At 45.3% G+C, this 21,210-nt stretch overlaps 1 protein-coding gene across 3 annotated transcripts in view; it reads right to left on the bottom strand.

The window, feature by feature from the left end:
• COLEC12 (collectin subfamily member 12) overlaps positions 1-20,869 on the bottom strand; it is a 183,020-nt gene extending 162,151 nt beyond the window's left edge. For all 3 annotated transcript variants that reach the window (XM_006079204.4, XM_044934565.2, XM_044934566.2), the window contains exons 1-2: positions 20,649-20,869; positions 5,692-5,742 (exon numbers count right to left, since the gene is read on the bottom strand). In XM_006079204.4, the coding sequence (XP_006079266.1) occupies positions 5,692-5,742; positions 20,649-20,655 (58 nt within the window). In that variant the 5' untranslated portion in view covers positions 20,656-20,869. The remainder of the gene's footprint in view (positions 1-5,691; positions 5,743-20,648) is intronic.
• Positions 20,870-21,210: the final 341 nt, after the last annotated feature.

Below are 21,210 nucleotides of genomic sequence, written 5' to 3'. Positions count from 1 at the left end.
TACCCATGACATTCAAGGCAGAAGGAACCACGCAGCTCTGACTTCTCTATCAGTATAACTTCTGAAACCCTATTATTAAACCAGGTTCTATTCCAGAGATAACACGAGAAAACCCAATGCAACCAATGGAACAAAGTCAGTCTTGGCACTTATGCCCAGCACAGAAAAGGGGCAAAAGTGAAAGTGTTAGTTGCTCAGTCGTGTCTGACTCTTTGCAAGTCCATGGACTGTAACCCACCAGGTTCCTCTGTCCATGGGATTCTCCAGGCAAGAATACTAGAGTGGGTTGCCATTTCCTCCTCCAGGGGATCTTCCCAACTCTGGGATCAAACCCATGTCACCTGCGTCTCCTGCATTGGCAGGCAGTTTCTTTACCACTAGCGCCACCTAGGAAGCCCATTTTAAACATAGTAATGTATATGTGTCAGTTCCAATCTCCCAATCCATCCCACATCCCCCACTTCCCCCTTGGTATCCATAAGTGTTCTCTACATCTGTGTCTCTATTTCTGCTTTGCAAATAAGCTCATCTGTACGATTTTTCTAGATTCCACATATAAGCAATATCATACAATGTTTTTCTCTTTTGAAAACTTCAATTCACTTTGTATGACAGTCCATATGACATTCTTTAGGTTTATATGACAGTCTCTAGTCTGGTAACATCTCTGCAAATGGCACAATTTCATGCTTTTTTACGGCTAAGTACTATTCCATTGTATCCAGAGGCATATTTAACTCCACAACAGCCCAATAGAGTTGGCCTGTGATAACCCAAACTTTACAGGTGATGAACCACACTTTACAGCTTTGGACAAGCATCTGTCTAAGGTCACACAGTTGGTGAGTGTTGAAACTCAGATCCAGAACCACCCACCTGGTTCCAGCATCCACACACCCAACCACTGCACCCTGCTGCCTCCAGAGATGAGGACAGACAGCCATCAAATAGGAAAGATGATGCCTGGTCTGTTAGCCTCAGGGAGTCCTGGTGAAGAAAAACTACATCAGTACGCTCTTTGAAAAGATGAAAGTGATACACAAATGTGAGCTGGATTTGTTACGATCATTTCTAACGTGGGTTAAAGCAGGATCAGGAACTCACCCCTCTTCCCACATGTCTCTCTTTCTATGGAAGTGGGATTCACTTATTCCTTGGAGCTGAAACGACATTCTTCTTCCCTCCTACTCTATCATTTTAATGGGAAAAAAAAACTTTTTAACTTGAATGCACTCGCGTTAATCACATGACTAATCAGAAGGTTTCAGAAGCTATTTTTGGAGCAACTTGCTGAAAATTCCAAATTTTATGAATTCATATTTGTCCTGTAGAGTAGGAGCAAATTCTCTTTCCTTTTCTGTGAATTATGCTAAGTAAAGATCCTAGAGCCACTGTGTGATATTTTTGAAGAAAACAGTAACTGGGAAATAAGTAGAAAGATATCATTGTAATATATATCATGTTCTAGCCATAGAAAATAAAACCTGATATACTGGTACCTCATGTTCCAGAGAATGAACCCTGCCAAGCTGTAACTATAGTTACATCCCAAATTAATTAGCTCTGCACACTGGGGCCAAGAAACACTGCCCCACAGAACCTGATGAAAATTTGAAAATGCTCACTTCATTAACCTTTCCAAGTTTCCCCTCATTGGAGCTTTCATCAGAGGAGCAGATAAGTGGCAGACCCATCAGACTTAAATCAATCTCTTCTTTAGACCCTGCCCAGAACTTTGGGGAAGGGGCTAACAAAGCAGGACATGAAGACATATGGAAGAAAAACAGAAGCAGGGTTGAAACCAAAATGTGACACTGAATCCTTGAATAGACAAGGGAAGACCATTCCAAAATAATGCCATCACATATGAGATTATTGGAGATGATCACCCATTTTGCTATTATAATTCTGTACTGAACTTGAAAAAGTATGATATCATTATGTAAACAAGCCTTGACTTTATGTAGCAATGTTTCTGAATAAATATACATAAATAATTTTGGAAGCAAGCTACCAGATAACAATTTGCTAAAATAGTAGCCCCTACGTCCTGCAAATAATTAATCCCTGGTTCACCTACAGTCTAAATTCAGGTTTTAACCACTGTATTTGCACAAACAAGACTTACCTAAAATTAGACAATGTTTGTTAATGGTTTAGTCGTGCCCCACTCTTTGTGACCCCATGGACTGTAGCTCTCCAGGCTCCTCTTTCCATGGAATTCTCCAGGCAAGAATACTGGAGTGGGTTGCAATTTTCTTCTCCAAAATTAGACAATAACTAACCCCTATGCACAGAGTCAAATACAACTGAAGTGACTTAGCACACGTGCATGCTTAGGTTATCAGTCTCTTTTGCAAAAATAAAAGCCAACGATACTACCGTGCTCATCTTCACATCTCTCTACAGGAATGAGATTTCAGACCTGTCACATTTCCATATTATGCAGTATATGCTTAGTTGCTCAGTGGTGTCCAGCTCTTTGTGAGCCCATGGACTGTAGCCCAGCAGGCTCCTCTGGCCAAGGGATTCTCCAGACAAGAATACTGGAGTGGGTTGCCATTTCCTTTTCCAGGGGATCTTCTCAACCCAGGATCAAACTCAGGTCTCCCACATTGCAGGCAAATTCTTTACCGCCTGAGCCACCAGGAGAGCCCATATTCTGCAGCGGCTGGATTAAAATGTCCAGAAAGTGATGACAGCCCAAATCCCAGGCAAGTGGCACCACCAGCTTTGTTTACATAGCGCTGCAGGTTCAGAGCACTTGTCCATCTAGTGTCCTTCTGAGTCTCACCAAAGCTTTGTGAGGTGGACTTACCACCATGGCAGGTGTCACTCTGCCCAGCGGGCAGATGCGGCATCTGAGACCCACAGAGTGGAAGTGTCTGGTCCCAAATCACAGCAGTAAGTGGGGGCAGGGCCGACAGGACCACCTGGTCTCTGAACGCCTCCCACTCACCATCTTTCACCAATTTTGTCTTCCTTTCATGGTTAAAACTGAATCATATCTGAAGGAATGGGTTCTTGGATTCTGCCACTTTCAGTGATCAGCCACAGCCACTTAGGAACTAAAAACCCATTTCTATGCATGCTTAGCTGCTCAATTGTGTCCAACTCTTTGTCCAACAACTACCCCATGGACTATAGCATGCTAGGCTCCTCTATCCTCTGGATCTTTTTAGGCAAGCATAGTAAAGAAGGTTGCCATTGCCTTCTCCAGGGGATCTTCCTGATCCCTGGATGGAACCCGCCTCTCCTGCATTAGCAGGCCGGGTCTTTACCACTGAGCCACCTGGGAAGCCCTAAAACCCATTTACCATCTATAAAACCAGGTCCAGAGTTTCAGGCACTGTGAAAGTGATATGGTCTCCCTGAGGGGGCCAGATTGGGTATTTAGCTCACTTAAGGGTTCCAGAATAGCAGGGATGCTTCCAGAACACAGGAGTTGAGAGGTCAACCTCAACCTCACTGTTGGACCTGCCTCAAAACTACGCTAGGCTGAGAGTTCAAAGACACAGCCTCCACCCCAGCTCCAGTTAACCTGCCTGACAAGGACTTAATCTACCTGGGCCTCACCTTCCTTATCTATAAAGTTAAAGTTAAAGGCCAATACAAATCACTGCAAAATCTCTTCCAAATTCTACTTGACCCCAATGCTGGATCCAGCACTGTGCCTAACAATTGAACCCAAGAATTGTCAAACTCTGTATGTCTCTCTCGCAGTCCATTCCAAAGTTTCCCGTTTTCATTCCATCCCTCTGTTCTTCTACTAGTGCCGTTTGGTATCAGTCTCTCCATGTCTCCCTCGTTCTCTAGTATTTGTACCTTGTTATCACGTCTCCCCTCTGAGTCATCAGTTTGCAGTTTCCACACATCACTTAACCACCATAAATTAAATCCCTTCAGCAACTTACTATGCTTTTGTGTCATCCGTCAAACCCCTGCCCATCTAGCTAGTTCAGAGTCACTAAATTTCAAATAAAATTTCTCTTCAGGTCGCTCTTTTCTCTTGACTCTTCATGTTTCTACTGATTTCCATGTAGGGATCTGCAATCTACTGATTTCTAAAATATATGGGCATGCCAATATTTATTCTGCCTTATTTTTATAAGTTTGATTTTCCTCCTTATTTCTACCTTTTAATTTTTGTTTTGCTTTTCCTCTCCTTTATCATGTCTTGTTTTCTCTTCACTCCTATGATGACCTTCAATGAACCCACGATGGGAAAGCAGCCTGACACATGGTACTAATCCTGAAACATGTAATTGTGCAGATAAAGAACAGTAGTGGGGGGAAGGGGAGGGCATGGTGGGCAGAGCCTCTCTGTCAGCACATGAATGGAGGGGCCATGGGCTCCATGCCACTGCATTCCCACATTAAACCCTATTTTATTCCCAGAAAGAAATACATAAGCGCATATCCAGAAGGAAAAATGCTAAAGTGATGAAAGAGCCAGAGCAGCTGGGGGATGTTAACTTTAATCAAAGTCCAGCCAGTATTTTTTTTTTAAGCAACAGGAAGTAGATTTATTCTCTTTCATATTGTCTCTCTCTCTCACAGACACACACTTTCTCTCATTCCTTTTTACTCTACTCTTCATTTCCTCCAACCAAAGCATAGAAACATGCTGGATAGAAAAACCTCAGTTCCTTTGAACTGTCTTTGAACTTGGTCATGTTTTCATTGGCAGTTCGATGCCAAACTGCAGAACCCAGGAAGTGTGGTCAAAGACAGAAGACCATCCGTAAACAGCAGCCGAGGAACACAGGAGCTGGCCTGTGTTTCCTGTGGCTGCCACGACAGATCACTGCAAACCTGGCGGCTTAAAACAACACCGATGTCTTCTCTTCTAGTTTGAGAGGCCAAAAGTCTGAGATGAGCTGCAGTCAGCCAAAGTCAAGATGTTGGCGGGGCTGCACTCCCACCAAAGTTCTCTGAATGGAAAATCTATTTCTTTGCCTTTTTTAGCAGCTAGAGGCCACCTGCATCCCTTGGATTGTGGCCCCTTCCTCGTTCTGCAGTGCTCATCACACCACCCTCTGTTCCCATCATCCCATCTTTTCTCCACAGTCAAATCTTCCTCTCCCTCCCTTTTACAAGGATACCTATGACTACATTTAGAGCCCACCCAGATAATACAGAATAACATCCCCTTCTCAATCTGTTGACTTAATCACATCTGAAAAATGCTTTCTGCCACAGAAGGTTACATTCATGTTCCAGGGCTTAGAATGAGGGTATCTTTGTTCAGCCTACCATAGAGCACTAGTGTCTAGATGGGTTCCTGGAAAAAGTCTTACTCTTACTTCTCCCTTACCAATGACTAAGTTAAGAGCATGGGCCTTGAAGAAAAAGGGAAAAGATGTCTCCAAAATCTCAAAATAGATAAATGCCTGTCTTGTCACAGATTGACCTTCCCCACCATGTTGTGCCTGTTAGGCCATCTGGTTTGTATTCAGCGAGCCGCCTAAGCATCCCATCCCTTCCCCAACCACGGCTGGGTGCAACTCCTGTCTCACAACCCTCCGATTTCGTGACAAACCACCTACTTGTTAATACAGAAACTCAACATGCAACCAGAACTGGGCCTTAGAGTCACGCATATTCTTGTGCATCAAAGGTCTGGCCACAGTCACATTACTATTTCCCAGATGGAGCACAGAGAAGGAACGAAGCTTTGCTGGAACTTACCAAACCGCTTGTAACCGAAGGAATGTACCTCCTCCTCCTCTGCAAAATCGTCTGTGGGGGGAGACGGGGAAGAGAAGACAGAGCGTTAACCCTGGTAAGACCTGAAGTGCTGGACTCAGCTCCTTCCGTTTCCACCTGCTCCACCCTCCCCTCGCCCACCCTGCTCCTCACTCCTGGAGCACACCAGGAGAAAGACCAAAGGGTCCCTGCACTGGCTGTCACCTCAGCCTGGAATGCTCTTCCTCTGGCTCCTTAGGCAACTCCTCCTAATTCAGGTCTCAGAGGAGGTATGGTACCTCTGAGATGCCTTTCTGGACCACCACTCAGCCACTCTGTGTCAAATCGTCCTACTTTAATATTACTCTCTGATGTCATTCTCATTTCTGTGTAAGTGTGTGTTATCACACATCCCATGAGAATTTTTTTTACTGACTTCATGAATGAATTCCATGTATCTAGAATGGTGTCTGTCACAGAAGTGTTAGTCACTCAGTCATGTCCAACTCTTGGCGACCCCAAGGATGGTAGCCCCACCAGGCTCCTCTGTCCATGGAATTCTCCAGATGAGAATACTGGAGTGGGTTCCCACTCCCTTCTCCAGGGGATCTTCCTGACCCAAGGATCGAACCCAGGTCTCCTACATTGCAGGCAGATTCTTTATCATTCGAACTACTCGGAAAAACCGTGTCACAGCATGGGCTTAATAGATTGTGGTGAATAAATGACTGAATAATCAACTGACAAAAGGGTCAAGTTATCGTCATATAACTGAGCCTGGGGCCTTCCTGTGCAGATGCCAGGCTGTGAAGTCACCTCTTCTACGTACTGTGGCACCTCAGGAGCCCAGCGTGATTCCTGCAAGGATAGCCAAATCTTTCCCCACTCTCCTTCCAATGGATAACTGGGACTGATGGATGGTTTCCCAGTAAGTGGATTTCCTTGCTGTGGGGATTCCTAAAGGTGGGGCCACTGTGGAAACAAGGGTGATATTGTGTCAGCCACACTTTCTACCAAAAGCCTATATACTCCTCCTCACATGGTCATGATGCAATTCCTTATCACACTGACAATGAACTTCTTATTTCACACTTCTGTCAGGTATGGGTGTACCTGATTATAGGATACTTTAAAAAAAAAAAAAACTCCAATTTTTTTTATTTTTTTATTGAAGGATAATTGCTTTACAGAATTTTTTTGTTTTCTGTCAAACCTCAACATGAATCAGCCATAGGTATTCATATATCCCCTCCGTCCTGAACTTCCCTCCTCATCCCACCCCTCTAGGTTGATACAGAGCCCCTGTTTGAGTTTCCTGAGCCATAAAGCAAATTCCTGTTGGCTATCTATTTTACATATGGTAATGTAAGTTTCCATGTTACTCTTTCCATACATCTCACCCTCTCCTGCCCTCTGTCCATGTCTATAAGTCTGTTCTCTATGTGTGTTTCTCCACTGCTGCTCTGTAAATAAATTCTTCAGTACCATTTTTCTAGATTCTGTATATGTGCCTTAGAATACGATATTTATATTTCTCTTTCTGACTCACTTCACTCTGTATAATAGGTTCTAGTTTCATCCACCTTATCAGAACTGACTCAAATGCGTTCCTTTTTATGGCTGAGTAATATTCCATTGTATATAGGTACCACAGCTTCTTTATCCATTCATCTGTCAATGGACATGGTTGCTTCCATGTTCTAGCTATTATCAATAGTGCTGCAATGAACAATAGGATAAAAATACTCCAATTTTTTAAAGTCTATATTGAACTTGCCACAATACTGCTTCTATTTTATGTTTTGGTATTTTGGTCCCAAGACATGCGGGATCTTAGCTCCCCGATCAGGGATCAAACCCATATCCCCTGCATTGGAAGGTGAAGTCTTAATCATGGGACCATGAGGAAAGTCTCTAAAGGATACTTCTTTTTCTTCTCTTCCTTTTTTTAAAATTTTTTGTGTTGGGGTATAGCCAATTAACAAACAATGTTGTGATAGTTTCAAGTGAAAAGCAAAGGGACTCAGCCACATATATACATGTATCCATTCTCTCCCAAACTCCCCTCCCTTCCAGTTTGCCATATAACATTGAGCAGAGTTCCTTGGGCTAAAGTAGGTCCTTATTGGTTATCTGTTATAGCAGAGTGTACATGTCAATCCCCAAATTCCCTAACTATCCCATCCCCCCATCCTTCCCTATGGTAAACATGTTTGTTCTCTAAGTCTGTGAATCTGTTTCTGTTTCGTAAGTTAAGTTCATTTGTATAATTTCTTTTTAAATTCCACATATAAGAGATGACATATGACATTTTCCCTTTTCTATCCGACTTACTTCACCTAGTATGACACTCACTAGGTCCATCCATGTTGTTGCAGATGGCATTATTTCATTCTTTTTCATGGCTGTGTGATATTCCATTATATATATATATGTGTGTGTGTGTGTGTATATACACCACATCTTCTTTATCCATTCCTCTGTCCATGGACGTTTAGGTTGCTTCCATGTCCTGGCTATCGTGTAACCAATTATTCTTGAGCTGGTCAGCACCACTGCTCCAGCAATCAGCTTCCCTCCACCCACATACAGGTCAGTTCAAAAGTGCTGACTCAGCGTCACTATGGCCCAGAGACTGCCAGGCAGTAGGGCTGCAGAAATGAGTGAGACATGGTCCCTTCCCTCAAGAAGCTGATAGGCTTTCGAAGACAAAAGAGACATAGTGGGGAAATAAAGCCTCTGTGATTATCTTTTTCAGCCCACAGTGGGACGCAGGACCTAGTTATAACTGAACCTTGAAATGCTGTGGGAAAACCAAGGTGTGTGAGACATCCCACACAACATGCTGAACATCATCAGCACACTAGTGTGTCATGAAGTGTCATGAAAACACTGTTCTGAAAAGTGTAAGAGAAGAACTACTCCTAAGACCATGGAGAAGTCAGAAATCTCAGTGTTTTACCGTGTTTCCTTATTTAGTGAACAAGGAAGAGACTTGCTTGGAATCTAGAAATCCTGGGTTTCATTATTCAAGTCATCTTCTCCTGTAAAGGATTAAACCTTTCATTCTTTCTAGATGGAAGAATGTGCTCACAACCAAAAGAAGAGCGCCTTTTTCTCACTGACTTGGTGATTGGTTAGTTCACCCAAGACATATTAAGCCCCTAGCCTGTGCCCACTTTCCTAAGTAATTCTCTCACTGATATCTGTGAGGTCTGATCTAGTGTCACTTAAAGGGAAACCCTTGGGAGACTTCCCTGGAGGTCCAAAGGTTAAGACTCCACACTTCCAATGCAGGGGGCGCAGGTGCCATCCCTCATCAGGGAGCGAAGATCGCACATGCCGTGTGGCACAGCCGAAAAAAAAGAGGGAGAGAGAAACCATTATCTGCTGCTTCAGCTTAGAAATCCACGCATTTATTCACTCAGTCACTAAATAGGTGCTTATAGACCAGTGGAGTTGATGGGACATTAGTATAGGTAACAATGCCACCCAGGCGTCAGTTTCCCCTGCCAGCTCCAGCCCCTCTGCTGTGGAGCCGTGACCACACAAGAATCCACTCACATGCACAGGTTGTGGACCAAGGATCCACCAGTGACAACCTCACCGTGGAGACAAAAAAGCAGCTTGTGCTGTGCTCTCAGTAGCAAACAGCTTAAAAATTCGTGTTCTCCCCAAAGCATCTTTTCAGCAGACCTACCATTAGTTTGTTTGTTTGTTTTCTTTTTCCTCTCTGGTCCTTTTCCCATGCAGCATTTTTAGTCTGCCTGACTCCTCTCTCCTTCCTGAAATTTCCCTGGGAACTTCAAACGTCTCAGACTTCTATTATTAAAGCAATTCAGTCCTGCCTCCAAATTAACCTACTGCAAGCCATTAACAGTTCAAGGAAACAAAGGCTTTACGGGCGACCCCTAATAGGACTTAAAGAGGATGTCCTGTTGCTCGACTTAACCTGCATCCCAAGAGGATGAGAAACTTTTTTTTTTTTTTAATTTTTAAAAATTTCTTTTAATTTTTAATTGGAGAATAATTGCTTTACAATATCATGTTGGTTTCTGCCATACATCAACATGAATCAGCCATAGGTATACATATGTCCCCTCCCTCCTGAACCTCCTTCCCACCTCCTAGCCCATCCCACCATTCTAAGTTGTCATAGAGCACCAGGTTTGAGCTCCCTGCCTCACTCAGCAAATTCCCACTGGTTATCTGTTTTACATATGGCAATGTAAAGGATGAGAATTCTTATGTGCTCAGTCACTAAGTCCTGTTTGACTCTTTGCAACCCCATGAACTGTAGCCCGCCAAGCTCCCCTGTCCATGGGATTCTCCAGGCAAGCGCACTGGAGTGGGTTGCCATTTCCTACTCCAGAGGATCTCCCCACCCCAGAGATCGAAACCACACGTCTCATGTCTCCTGCTTTGGCAGGAGGGTTCTTTACCACTAGCGCCACCTGGGAAGCCCCATAGCAGCCACCAAAAAAATATAAATCTCTATCTCATTCAACTCTACAAATAGGTACTAAATCATCTGAGATATTCAGGGTACAAAGTACCCAGAGAACAAATTATTGGGATTATCAGGGAAGGTATCTTGGAGAAACATCTTAATCTTTCTTAACATTTGTTCTTTGGAAGGAAAAAGAGAGTTTGGGGGGAACACAGTATACCATATCCCTTCTTGAAAATTCATTGTGGTTTTGGAACTATTAGACTCTGGGACATGCTAAAAGAGAGAGAAATGGTTCAACTTTGTTTCATTCGATGTATTTACAAGAGTTGACTTTTCATATCCTTAAAAGCTGGGTCACATTGGGCAGGTGATGCTTCGTAGACATTCCATTAAGAAGGTGGGGGTGGGGATTTCCCTGGTGGCCCAGTGGTTAAGATTCCATGCTTCCAATGCAGGTGGCACGGGTTCCATTCCTGGTCTGGAAACAAAATCCCACATACCACAACTAGCCAAATAAATAAATAAAAATATTAAAAAAAAAAAAAAGAAGGTGGGGGTGGTACAGAGCCCCTGTCAGAGTCCCCAGCTGTGTCATTACCAAACAGATGATTCAGGCTAGTGATGGAGTGATTCATTTTAGGAATTGAAAAAGAGGAAGAAGCAGGAGCTGCCAGGGCTTGTGGCTGTGTGGATGGCCCACATCGAACTATAAAAGCCATAGGAGAGAGGAGGCAAGGTCAGCTGTCCCCAGTGCCTGAGCATCTGAGAGGGCAAAAGGCTACCACAGGACCCACATGGCTGGCAGATGGGTTTGAGGAAGACAAACAGCCTGATCTCATGGGCAAGGTTATATTTTGTTCTCAAAACCCTTTCCTCACACTCAGTGGACCCAGGCTAAGTGCAGCCCAGATTTTCTTTTCTTTTATAAAAGTCATCTTATTTATTATTTATTTAGGCCATCCCTCGCCACATGTGAATTGATGGCTTTCAAATTGTGGTGCCAGAGAAGACTCTTGAGAGTCCCTTGGACTGCAAAGAGATCAAACTAGTCAATCCTAAAGGAAATCAACCCTGAATATTCACTGGAAGGACTGATACTGAAGTTGAAGCTCCAATACTTCAGCCACCTGATGCGAAGAGCTGACACATTGGGAAAGACCATGATGCTGGGAAAGACTGAAGGCACAAGGAAAAGGGGCAGCAAAGGATGAGATGGTTGGATGGCATCACCGACTCGATGCACATGAATTTGAGCAAACTCAGGAAGATAGCAGAGGACAGGGAAGCCTGGCGGGCTGCAGTCCATGAGGTCATGAAGAGTCAGATACAACTTAGGGACTGAACAACATCAACAACTGTGGCATGTGAGATCTTAGTTCCCTAACCAGGGATCAAACCCTCACTGCCTGCATTGGAAGCTTGGAGCCTTAACCTCTGGGTGGCCAGGGAAGCCCCCCAGATTTTCTCTGCAGTCTCAGGGGCCTGCAGAGGTGATGGGTTCAAATAAGGATATTGCCTCTCGAGGATCTAGTCACCTTTGCAACCTGCCACTTCTCAAAATCTGCCTCTGACATAATCTATGTCATGCAATTGCTACACTTTGACAGGAGCAAGGATTTTGTTAAGATTTAAGGCCTCTCAGTTCTGCAATGGCCAGAACTCAATCCCTGCTTCTGACAGCAGTTAGCCTGCAGGGAAGAAGAAACCTTAACATCCTAAATAACAAAATGTGTTTAATTGAAGATTTATGTCTACAAGCACGTACTTTCTCGGCTGACACAGATGTACCACAGCATTTTTATTGCAATACCTACGGGCCACATGTCTTTTGCTTGTCTGTTTCAAAATATGATTTTTATTTACTTTATTTACTTTCCTTGGTAATTGGCACAGAGCCACACTGGCCAGAGGTTTCGTGATGCTGAACACTGAACAGAATTCTTGCTGACATTCTTTGAGCATCACTGATTTTAGAGTACCATGAGTTCAAGTGAAGTTTAGTTTAGTTGGCTTGGGGAACTGAGAGTCATACATATTAATACGTTCCAATCAATCTGTGGACCAACTTATGCAATATCCCCGTGGTTAGAATTTACCTCTCCTTGCCCTGCACCCCCTCTGTATCAGTGTGACGGCAATTGTCTCCATCTGTCTTACATTCCTGTTCTGGTTTTGACTTCCCGCAGATGGAAAGCCCTCTAAAAACGGGACATTTATCACGTTGTCCCCTCGGCAGCTAGCACATCTGTGGCATATTACAGAAACTCAGGTGGTGCTAGTGGTAAAGAATTCGCTTGCCAATGTAGGAGATGTAGGAGACGTAAGAGATGCGTGTTTGATCCTTGGGTTGGGAAGATCCCCTGGAGGAGGGCATGGCAACCCACTCCAGTATTCTTGCCTGGAGAATCCCATGGACAGAGGAGGCCTGGCAGGCTGCAGTCCATAGGGTTGCAAAGAGTCAGACATGACTGTAAGTGACTCAGCAAACACAGACACACATCTTATTAATATAAACCCCAAATATTGATCTAGTCCAGATTGTGATACAACTATATTGGGATGATGAGGGGCATCAGGAGGTATCCGTGATAGTACTCAGGTGGAGGTGAAGGGTAGGAGAACTAAATCCTCATTTGCTATAAAGGGAAGTCAATATATAACACCCAAAACCAAAATAATAACAATAATAATTAAAATAATAAAAATGACTCTTTGAGACCCCATGGGCTGTAGCCCGCCAGGCTCCTCTGTCCATGGGATTTCCCAAGCAAGAATACTGGAGTGGGTTGCCATTTCCTTCTCTGGGGATCTTCCCAACCCAGGGATCAAACCTGCGTCTCCTGCATTGCAGGAGGATTCTTTACTGCCTGGGAAGCCCAGTGAAAATGAAGACTGCCATAAACATGTCATTTAAGGACATGGGGCTATAGGAGCTTGTCCACATTAAGAACTGCCAACAACTCTTTCCATCCCTCCAAGTGAAAGTTCATGTCCACTCTCTTGAATTTGGGAGGACTTTGTGACTCGCTGTGGCCAATGGAATTCGCCAGAAGTAGCAGTGGGTGACCTTGGGGCCTAGGTCTTCTCCAAGATCTCTGCTATCAGCTTCTGTTCTCACCCCCTAGGCAGTTGGCTGCCTTGGGAAATATCCAGGCACCTTGCTGGACCAGAGGTGACCTGGCGAGAGGGGATCCCTGGGGAATGAGAGACTGTGATGAGGAGGGGAGAGCCCAGCCAGGCCTTGGCCCTTCCAGCCTCCCCAGGATGCTCTAGCCCAATCAACACCTCAGGAGGCAGAGACCAGCCTGAATTGCAGAGTCGTGAGTGAATAAACAGCTGTTATTTGAAGCGACAGAGCTTGGGGATTCTGTCTTCTAGGCATCGGTAGACAACTGAAAGAAAAGCCGATGCCAAAATCAAACGCAAAAAATGTTCTCAGGAGGTTGCCTCTGGGGACTGGAAAATGATAAAATGAAGTGGGCTGGGCAGGAAATTGCTGTTTTTCATAATAAATAGGATGTTCTTTGACTCTCTAAACTATGTGCATCTCTAACTTTGATAAACAAAAAAAAAAAAAGAAAGAAAGAACAAAAATCAAGCAAACAAAACAAGGAAATGTGCAGGGAAGATAAAAGTCAGGTACACTGAAAAAAAGCCCACCAGTCCAACAGACGTTGACGACCGGAAAAGATCCCCGGGTCCAAAGAGCCAGCACGCAGAGTTCACCCTGGAGCAACCGCACAGATCTGGGCTCGCAGCCTTCATGGCTGCTCTGGGTAGCTTCTGGCAAATGCCATGTTGATCAGAACAAGTTCAGGCACTTTCAGGAGCCAGGTTGAAGGACCGTGGACAGAGGCAAGGCTGAATGCAAACTTATCCTCTGAGCTGGGCTCAGCGCTGCTGTTCACCCTGTCCTGTCTCCACCCTGAGACAGGAGCCCCAGCTCCTTTAGTAGCATCATCACCACTAGAACAGAACAGCGTGGTCCCCCGGGCTCTCAAGATCTTTAACTGCTTCCAAACCAGTCAGCAAGCACCATTCCTGCAAGCTGGTCTTGTGTGTCCCACCACCCATCTACGATGACTGGCCCAGTGGGGGAGGAGGAGAGGAGGACCCCTGAGGCCAAATACCCAGTGCCTACTGGCCCCTGGAGTCCACAGCCAGCCTCCACTGGCCACTGCTCTAGGGGAGTGGCTTTCATGCAGGTATTTGTGAGAACCATGGCCTCAATAGAGTGTCACCTGGGTTGCTAAATATTTTGGGTATCCCCTTGGATACTGGCAGGCAGATTCTTTACCGCTGAGCCACCAAGGAAACCCATTATCACTTGATTAACTTAACATAAATGGTTCATAATTGGCAATTACATTCCTGCCTGGAATAAGCAGCAAGTCACAATTATACAGTGTTCTAAAACCTAAAATATCTTGAGTTCTCCTTAAGTGCAAGACACCACTCTAAACAACTGAGCTAAACTAACCTATATAATCCTCAGAAAATAGAAAAAAATGGCATCCAGTATATGTCATTATTATCCCCCCACTTGACAGATGAGGAAACTGAGGGGCCCAGGAGGTTAACGAGTATCATGTGGTCAGCAGGCCCTCTGGTTTCAGAGCCCACACTCCTCACCACATTGAAATCGTCAGGTTCCACTCCTGGGAACACTATGTATAATTACATTTTTTGAGATAGGCATATTTTAAAGTATCAATATATATTAATACTTTGGATTATAAATTTAGAATATAAATTTGGATACTTTGCCTTCGAATAATGTCATATATACATATATCAGCTACTTTCCAAACATTTCTATGTCATAACTAAGTGACTTAGGCCTCAGAAGTGCAGATATCTTCACAAACCAATGACGTTAGTTTTTGCACACAGAATGTCAAATGTCCAACCTCTTAGGCAAGTGCATATGACTTCACAAAACAAAGAATTTTCATCCCAAATGACTCAGGAAGCATAAGTCATATTTAATATGTCCAATTCCAATAAATAAATTAATTTTTAATCTCCCATGTTGAAAAACATCTTTCCTTAATAATTTTTAAGAGTATCGATGGACTGTGATAAATTCAAGGGTTAAGAAAGCTCCTGGACTCTCTTTGGAATTTTAATTTGGGATTACTCATTTCTGCTTTCACTGCTATATAATTTTGAAGGTTCCTTAAGCAATCAGCAGGACCTGTTCAGGGTACTATTTTGGTTTGGGCCCTTTAAATATCATTCACTTAAATAGAAATCAAATTACTGCTTGATTGAATAGTTGCCTTCCCCAAGCTTTGGATGACTGGTGTGATTAGAAACCATGCTATCAGTAGTAAAGAGTGAAGGTTCTATGAGGAATGTCAATACCTTCCTATCCTTTGTTAAGGTGTTTATTTATTGTTATCATCATCATCATCATCATCATCATTATTGCTGATCATTGGTGGTTAAGTCTGTTCCTGAAAAGCAATTCTGACTATGCTAACTGTCTGAAGGCAAACCTGTCAGCAAGACAGCACAGGGGCTGTTTGCAGAGTCAATGACTTCAGCAAGCCATTCACACTCATTCAATCAGTCACAAGAAAACCTCCCAGCAGATAAATTCTACAAAGGGCAGCAACCCTGGAATGTGCCTTATCTCTGCAGGAGCTCCAGCCTACAGAGGTTCCTCCAGTGACTGGCTGAAGAGCACAGCAGTTTCTTCAGACCTTTGATGCCAAGTTATTAAGGTCTAAGGCCAGAAAGGAGGCGACCTCTTCTACTCTGCTCTCTCAGCATTTATGGACTGTGGCACACGGTAGGGACTTAACAAATGTTTTAATAAGTCCCCAGCATTTATCTTCCCACTCACAACCCAGTTCCCTGCCTCCAGGGCATAGATAGGAATTCCAGAATCTGAGAGAGCCTGTGCCTTCAGAATGGCATAAGAGCAAAAGATGGAAAGGCAGAACCAGACTGGTTATAGCTGACTCGCGGTGAGGGTAGATGCTTTTCACAGATGATCACCTAAGTGACCTAGGACACTGTCCCCTGACCCCCAACTGCCCGATTCTTTTCACTCTGATTTGCCCCTCAAAAGGAGAAAGGCTACACTCTGCCATTATTCTGGGCTCCTTGTACATGCGTGCTAAGTTGCTTCAGTTGTGTCCGACTATTTGTGACCCTGTGGACTACAGCCCGCCAGGCTCCTCTGTCCATGGGAAGAAAACTGGAATGGATTGCCACGCCCTTCTCCAGGGAATCTTCCCAACCCAGGGATCGAACCTGCGTCTTTTATGTCTTCTGCATTGGCAGACAGGTTCTTTACCACTAGTGCCATCTGGAAAGCCCTCCCAGCACCTAACCACTTTTTCCCTTAGTGGGAAGACATGAATCGGACTTCCTCCTAAGAGATCACTCACATGCTAGGTTCGTTCGAGGAATAACATTTTTCTATCAATAAACTTTAAATGTCTATTTTCTCATTTGAAAACAAACACTTTGAAGGCCATTTAACTTACTTTAGGCAGCAGCTGCATCAACAGTTTTGAAATAATGATTCAATAAAAATAAGTATGAATTCAGAAAATTAGAATTATGCTATTGCTTAGAAGTTATCATCTGCCAGCTTTTCTCATTCACACCATTATTGCTGAATGAGCCATGGGGTTGCGGTGGGGGTGAGGGTCAGGGGATGGGAACAATCTGGGAAAATTGCACAGGAGACCACTGGGAAGATATATACTTAGCAATAATTAAACCTCAGATTAGGAATGTCAAGCATCTTCAAACTAATGAAAAGTTAAAAGTGTAACTGGGTTGCAAATTTGTCTTCCAGAGGAAAAGAAGCCTCAATTCCCAAACAGTGAAAGGAAAAAGACCTCACTTTGTTTCCATTTTCCTGCAGAAAACATGATTCTTTCGATGTTAAAGCAGTCAGAATCTACACAAGTGTTTGCTTATCCCAGTTAAGGACAAGACATCTTAGACACCTGGAAAGACAAGAGACTGCAGGTCTGGGAAAACAGGGAGTAGAAATACACTGCTTACTAGCACCTTTTAAAAGTATCATTGCCAGATAGCATTTCAGAAATGTTTACACACAAAAGCACAAAAATAAGCAGTTGGACACTAGGTTTTAATGGCACTGACATCCTCCCTGCGTTAAATTAGAACAGTGGTTTGAACCAATGTGGTCCTGTGAGCTGATGGTTGTTGCAGGCCATCTCTTAAGTAACAAGTGCTACTGCATTAAAACTCACCAATACTCCCAACTTCCAGAACTAGAAATGTGATTTCTTAATGACACACCTAACTCTAGAGGAGTCAGATTCCTTCATAAAGAGTGTGAATATTAAAAACCATGAAATTTATGGTGCAGTACTGCTAATTGAAAATGTAATTAGAAATAAATTAAAACCAACTTCATGTTTTAATCACTGTGGAACACTTAAAGTATTCCAGCAACAGGGCAAGTAATTTTCTTCTGGAAAATGTATAATGATGTCATTATTTTTTTACTTGGGACTCCAGAGAAGGAAGAAATATTAAAAGAGATATTTGCTGAACGCAACAGATAGGTGGTGCTGTGGTTCACCGAAGCCTTGGAATTAGACTCCAAAGGCCTGGGTTTTTACAAAGGCTATATATCCCAAGTTTAAAAATCACAGTTAGAAAGTCAAATAAGTGCCTTGAAAAGGCATCTGACTTGCATAGTATCTGAATTTTTGCCTTGACAAATAAACTTCTGTAGTTTCTAAGATGTCCACTAATTTTCTATTTGGCTAAAGAATGTTTTGGGTTAACACTTCAATTTTAAGCATTTGCAAGGTCTGTCACAGACTTCTATCACTTAGAGAAATCAAATACTAATGCAACATTGGCTTAAACATAATGAGTTCATTGCTTTATGACATAATTACGAACCCAAGGAAAACTCTGTGTTGGTTACCTATGACAAATTGTCCAAATAATTCTACTTGGTAAAGGCAGCTTTCTTTTTTGGCTAAAATCACACTCTGCTTGGCTTCGGAAGGCTTGTGTCTGATTTCTTGGCTCCATCCCTTCCTGGCTGCTGCACCAGCTTCGAGTTCCTTGGCTACCTAATCGTCTGAGAATCACTTTTCTTCCAGTCCAAGGGTTCTATCTGGTGTTCTAGGTCTCTCCAAGACTCACAGGGAACGTGGCAAAGCTTGTTTTTAGATGCCTACTGCCCCTCTTGTTGCTGGTTTCTATTTCTTCTGGACTGTTTCCATATCTATGGTGTAGGGGTTAAAATGCCTGTCTTATAGGGTATTTGAGAGGGTTCACTGATAAAGTGCTTGTAGAGGGTGGAGCATACTGGCGCACTTAGTAGGTACTGAAAAAACATTACTGTCTGCTGCCTTTCTCACCTCACAAACCAGACAAACACAAGTTCTACGGCAATTGTTGGTAAGCAAACCTCTCACAGAACATTTCGTTTTAAAAGAGGCCTTCAAAGTGACTAGCTCCCCAGGAATTCAGCCCCTTTGTCCCCTTCACCTACTGAGGCAGAAGGTAAGTGGGGTGTTGAGGCAGTGCCCAGACCACAGAGGATAAGCAATGAGCTATCCAAGCAGTGTGCTAGCTGGTCTAGAATGTAGTGTAAGTCATATATATATATATATATATAGTGTGTGTGTATATATACACACACTTCCCTGGTGACTGTAAAGAATCTGCCTATAACAGAGGAGACTCAGTTCAATCCCTGGGACAGGAAAAAACCCTGGAGAAGGGAATGGTTCCTTACTCCAGTATTTTTGCCTGGAGAATCCCATGGGCAGAGGAGCCTGGTGGGCTATAGTCCATGAGGTCGAAAAGAGTTGGACACAACAACTGAAGCGACTCAGCACACAGCATACATACATATAACCTGTAGGTATGTATTCCATTACAGATTTGAATTCACATTGGAAAAAATACCCAAACTGCAGTAACAGTCATTGACCCAGTCAAAAGCATAACTAGATTTTCAGGGTTTAGGAAGCCACACGGGCGCTGATGAAATGAGGAGCTGGCTTATCTTTCCAAAAGTTCAAAACCTCCTGGCCTCAGTGACCAGCAATGAGAAGATTGACTTCGGGCTAAAATGATGGTAACTGAGCACCAGAGCAAAGTTTAGCCGTGTGAATTCTTGCAATTCTGGGAAGATCCCTTAATCAGTGCTGGCTAAGGAAAGTGCGCCTTTCGTAGAATGTAAATAAGAGAAGAGAAACTGAGATGTAGAGAGAAGGAACGCACACACGCTGCGTTTTGAAATCCTGGCTTTTGTGTCTCTTGCGTTGTGTGTCTCTTGCGTTGCATCCTGTCTTCTGTGTCTCTGGCCCGGGGGCGGGACCCTTTCCACCTGGCGTTTTGTCCCCTTCCTTCCCAGGATCTCCAGAGAAGGACACAGAACTCCCCTGGAAGGAGAGCTAACTGGTAGGATATTATCGCTCCGAACTGTTTGGCGTGATCTGCCTTGCAGAGAGAAACCTCTAGAGCCAAAAGTTTCTTTCCAAGTCTGTAGGGCTCCCGAGGCTCGCGCCTGGATCAGCAACGCTTGCAAATCAAAGAGGTCGCATCGCGCGTTTTCGGGCTGCTGGAAGCTCGGTCCTAGCGGTCAGATGGCGTCTCGAACCGAGCCCCCTCACTCAGGTCCGGCCAGCGCGGGGACCGAGACGTGTTATCCTAACACAAATCCAGGATTCCAGTCTTGTGTAAACACCACGCCGGCCCATCTCCAAACGATACCTCTGCTGTGATTATCTCACATACAGATCGAGATTCTGTTGACAAATCTTCGTTTTCTACTCAACAGACGGCTTCCCTGCGAAGCACTTCTCGCTAAAAGGTGCGATAGCATCTGACACTTCCCTAAACCCGCCTGCGGTGGACACCGCCCGGGGGACTGTGTCGCCCTTGATCACACGTGGGCACAGCTCCGCAGGCGGGCACATGGAAGGGACGCGAAACCGAGGGCGGTGATTTTCCAGCCAGTGGGGCTGATGGAGAAAGATGCCAAATGCACTTCCCGAGCCAGCTGAACTCCGCGGGCACCTAATCATTGCCAGATGTGGGGAGGGCGCACCGAGAACATCCCCGAGTCCGGGAGAAAACACCCGTCGACTTCTCAGACGGGAAAGCGGCAACGGCGGGGAGGGAGAGGGACCTTGGAGAGAGTGGGGCGTGCGCCAGGGCGCAGAACGAACTAGGGGGGGCCGAGGGTGGGGAGTGATGATGCCTCCACTCTCCTGGGCGTATTTTTTCAATTAAAAAGTTGGGAACTGGAATCCGTAAACAACGACTTGGGGCTTCAAACTACTTTGTTGAGACACAGTGGGGAGAGCAGTACTTGCCGGCTTCAAATGCCCAACCCCGAGATCTCCGGCGGTATCCGACTCCCGAGCCCCGGGGACGCCCCCCAGGATGCGCGCACCAAATTCAGCACCGGGTCTCCCCCGGGTCTCCGCTCAGAGAAAGCTGGCACCTCGCCCCCTCCCGCGCGCCCCGAAGCCCGCCCTACCTTTCATGGTGACCGAGGAGACGCACCGCCAGCCGGGGAGCTCCGCGCCGCCAAGGAAGTCCGCGCTGAGCAGCGGGTCAGTGCGCGCCCATGGCAGCCGCGCCGCGCGTCGGCCGTCTGTGCTCCAGCCCTGCCTCCCCGCTCGGCGCTCTGTGCCGCGGGGCCGCCTCGCGCGCCGCTCACCCGGGGCGGGAGGCGCCGCCGCAGCCAGCGCCCCTCCCCCTGGCCCGGCCGCCGGGGCGCGCGGGCCGCCGCGCCCACGCCCCCCTTGCGCCTTCCCGCGCCCGCCCCGCCCGCGGGCCGGCTCCAGCCCGGGCCCCGGCCGCTTCCCCGCCCGCGCTCCCCGTGTTCCCTCTTTTTCGCGTTGGCTTGGAAGCGGGACGAAGACCGAGAAAAGCGGCTCACGGGGTGATCAAGTGCTCAGCCTCGGGGTGCACAGAACATGCTGCCGCTGGGCTGGTTTTTAGACCTCGGGCTCCCCAGCGTGTGGGGCGAGCGGCCTGAGAGCAGCGGCGTCTCGGGGACAGCGTGGCTTGCTTGTCCCTTCCCCAAAGGGCTCTGG

Source organism: Bubalus bubalis, chromosome 22 (assembly GCF_019923935.1).
Source record: "Bubalus bubalis isolate 160015118507 breed Murrah chromosome 22, NDDB_SH_1, whole genome shotgun sequence".
Lineage (NCBI taxonomy): Eukaryota > Metazoa > Chordata > Mammalia > Artiodactyla > Bovidae > Bubalus > Bubalus bubalis.
Note: the sequence above shows the minus strand (reverse complement) of the source record. Positions and strands in the feature narration are given on the sequence as shown.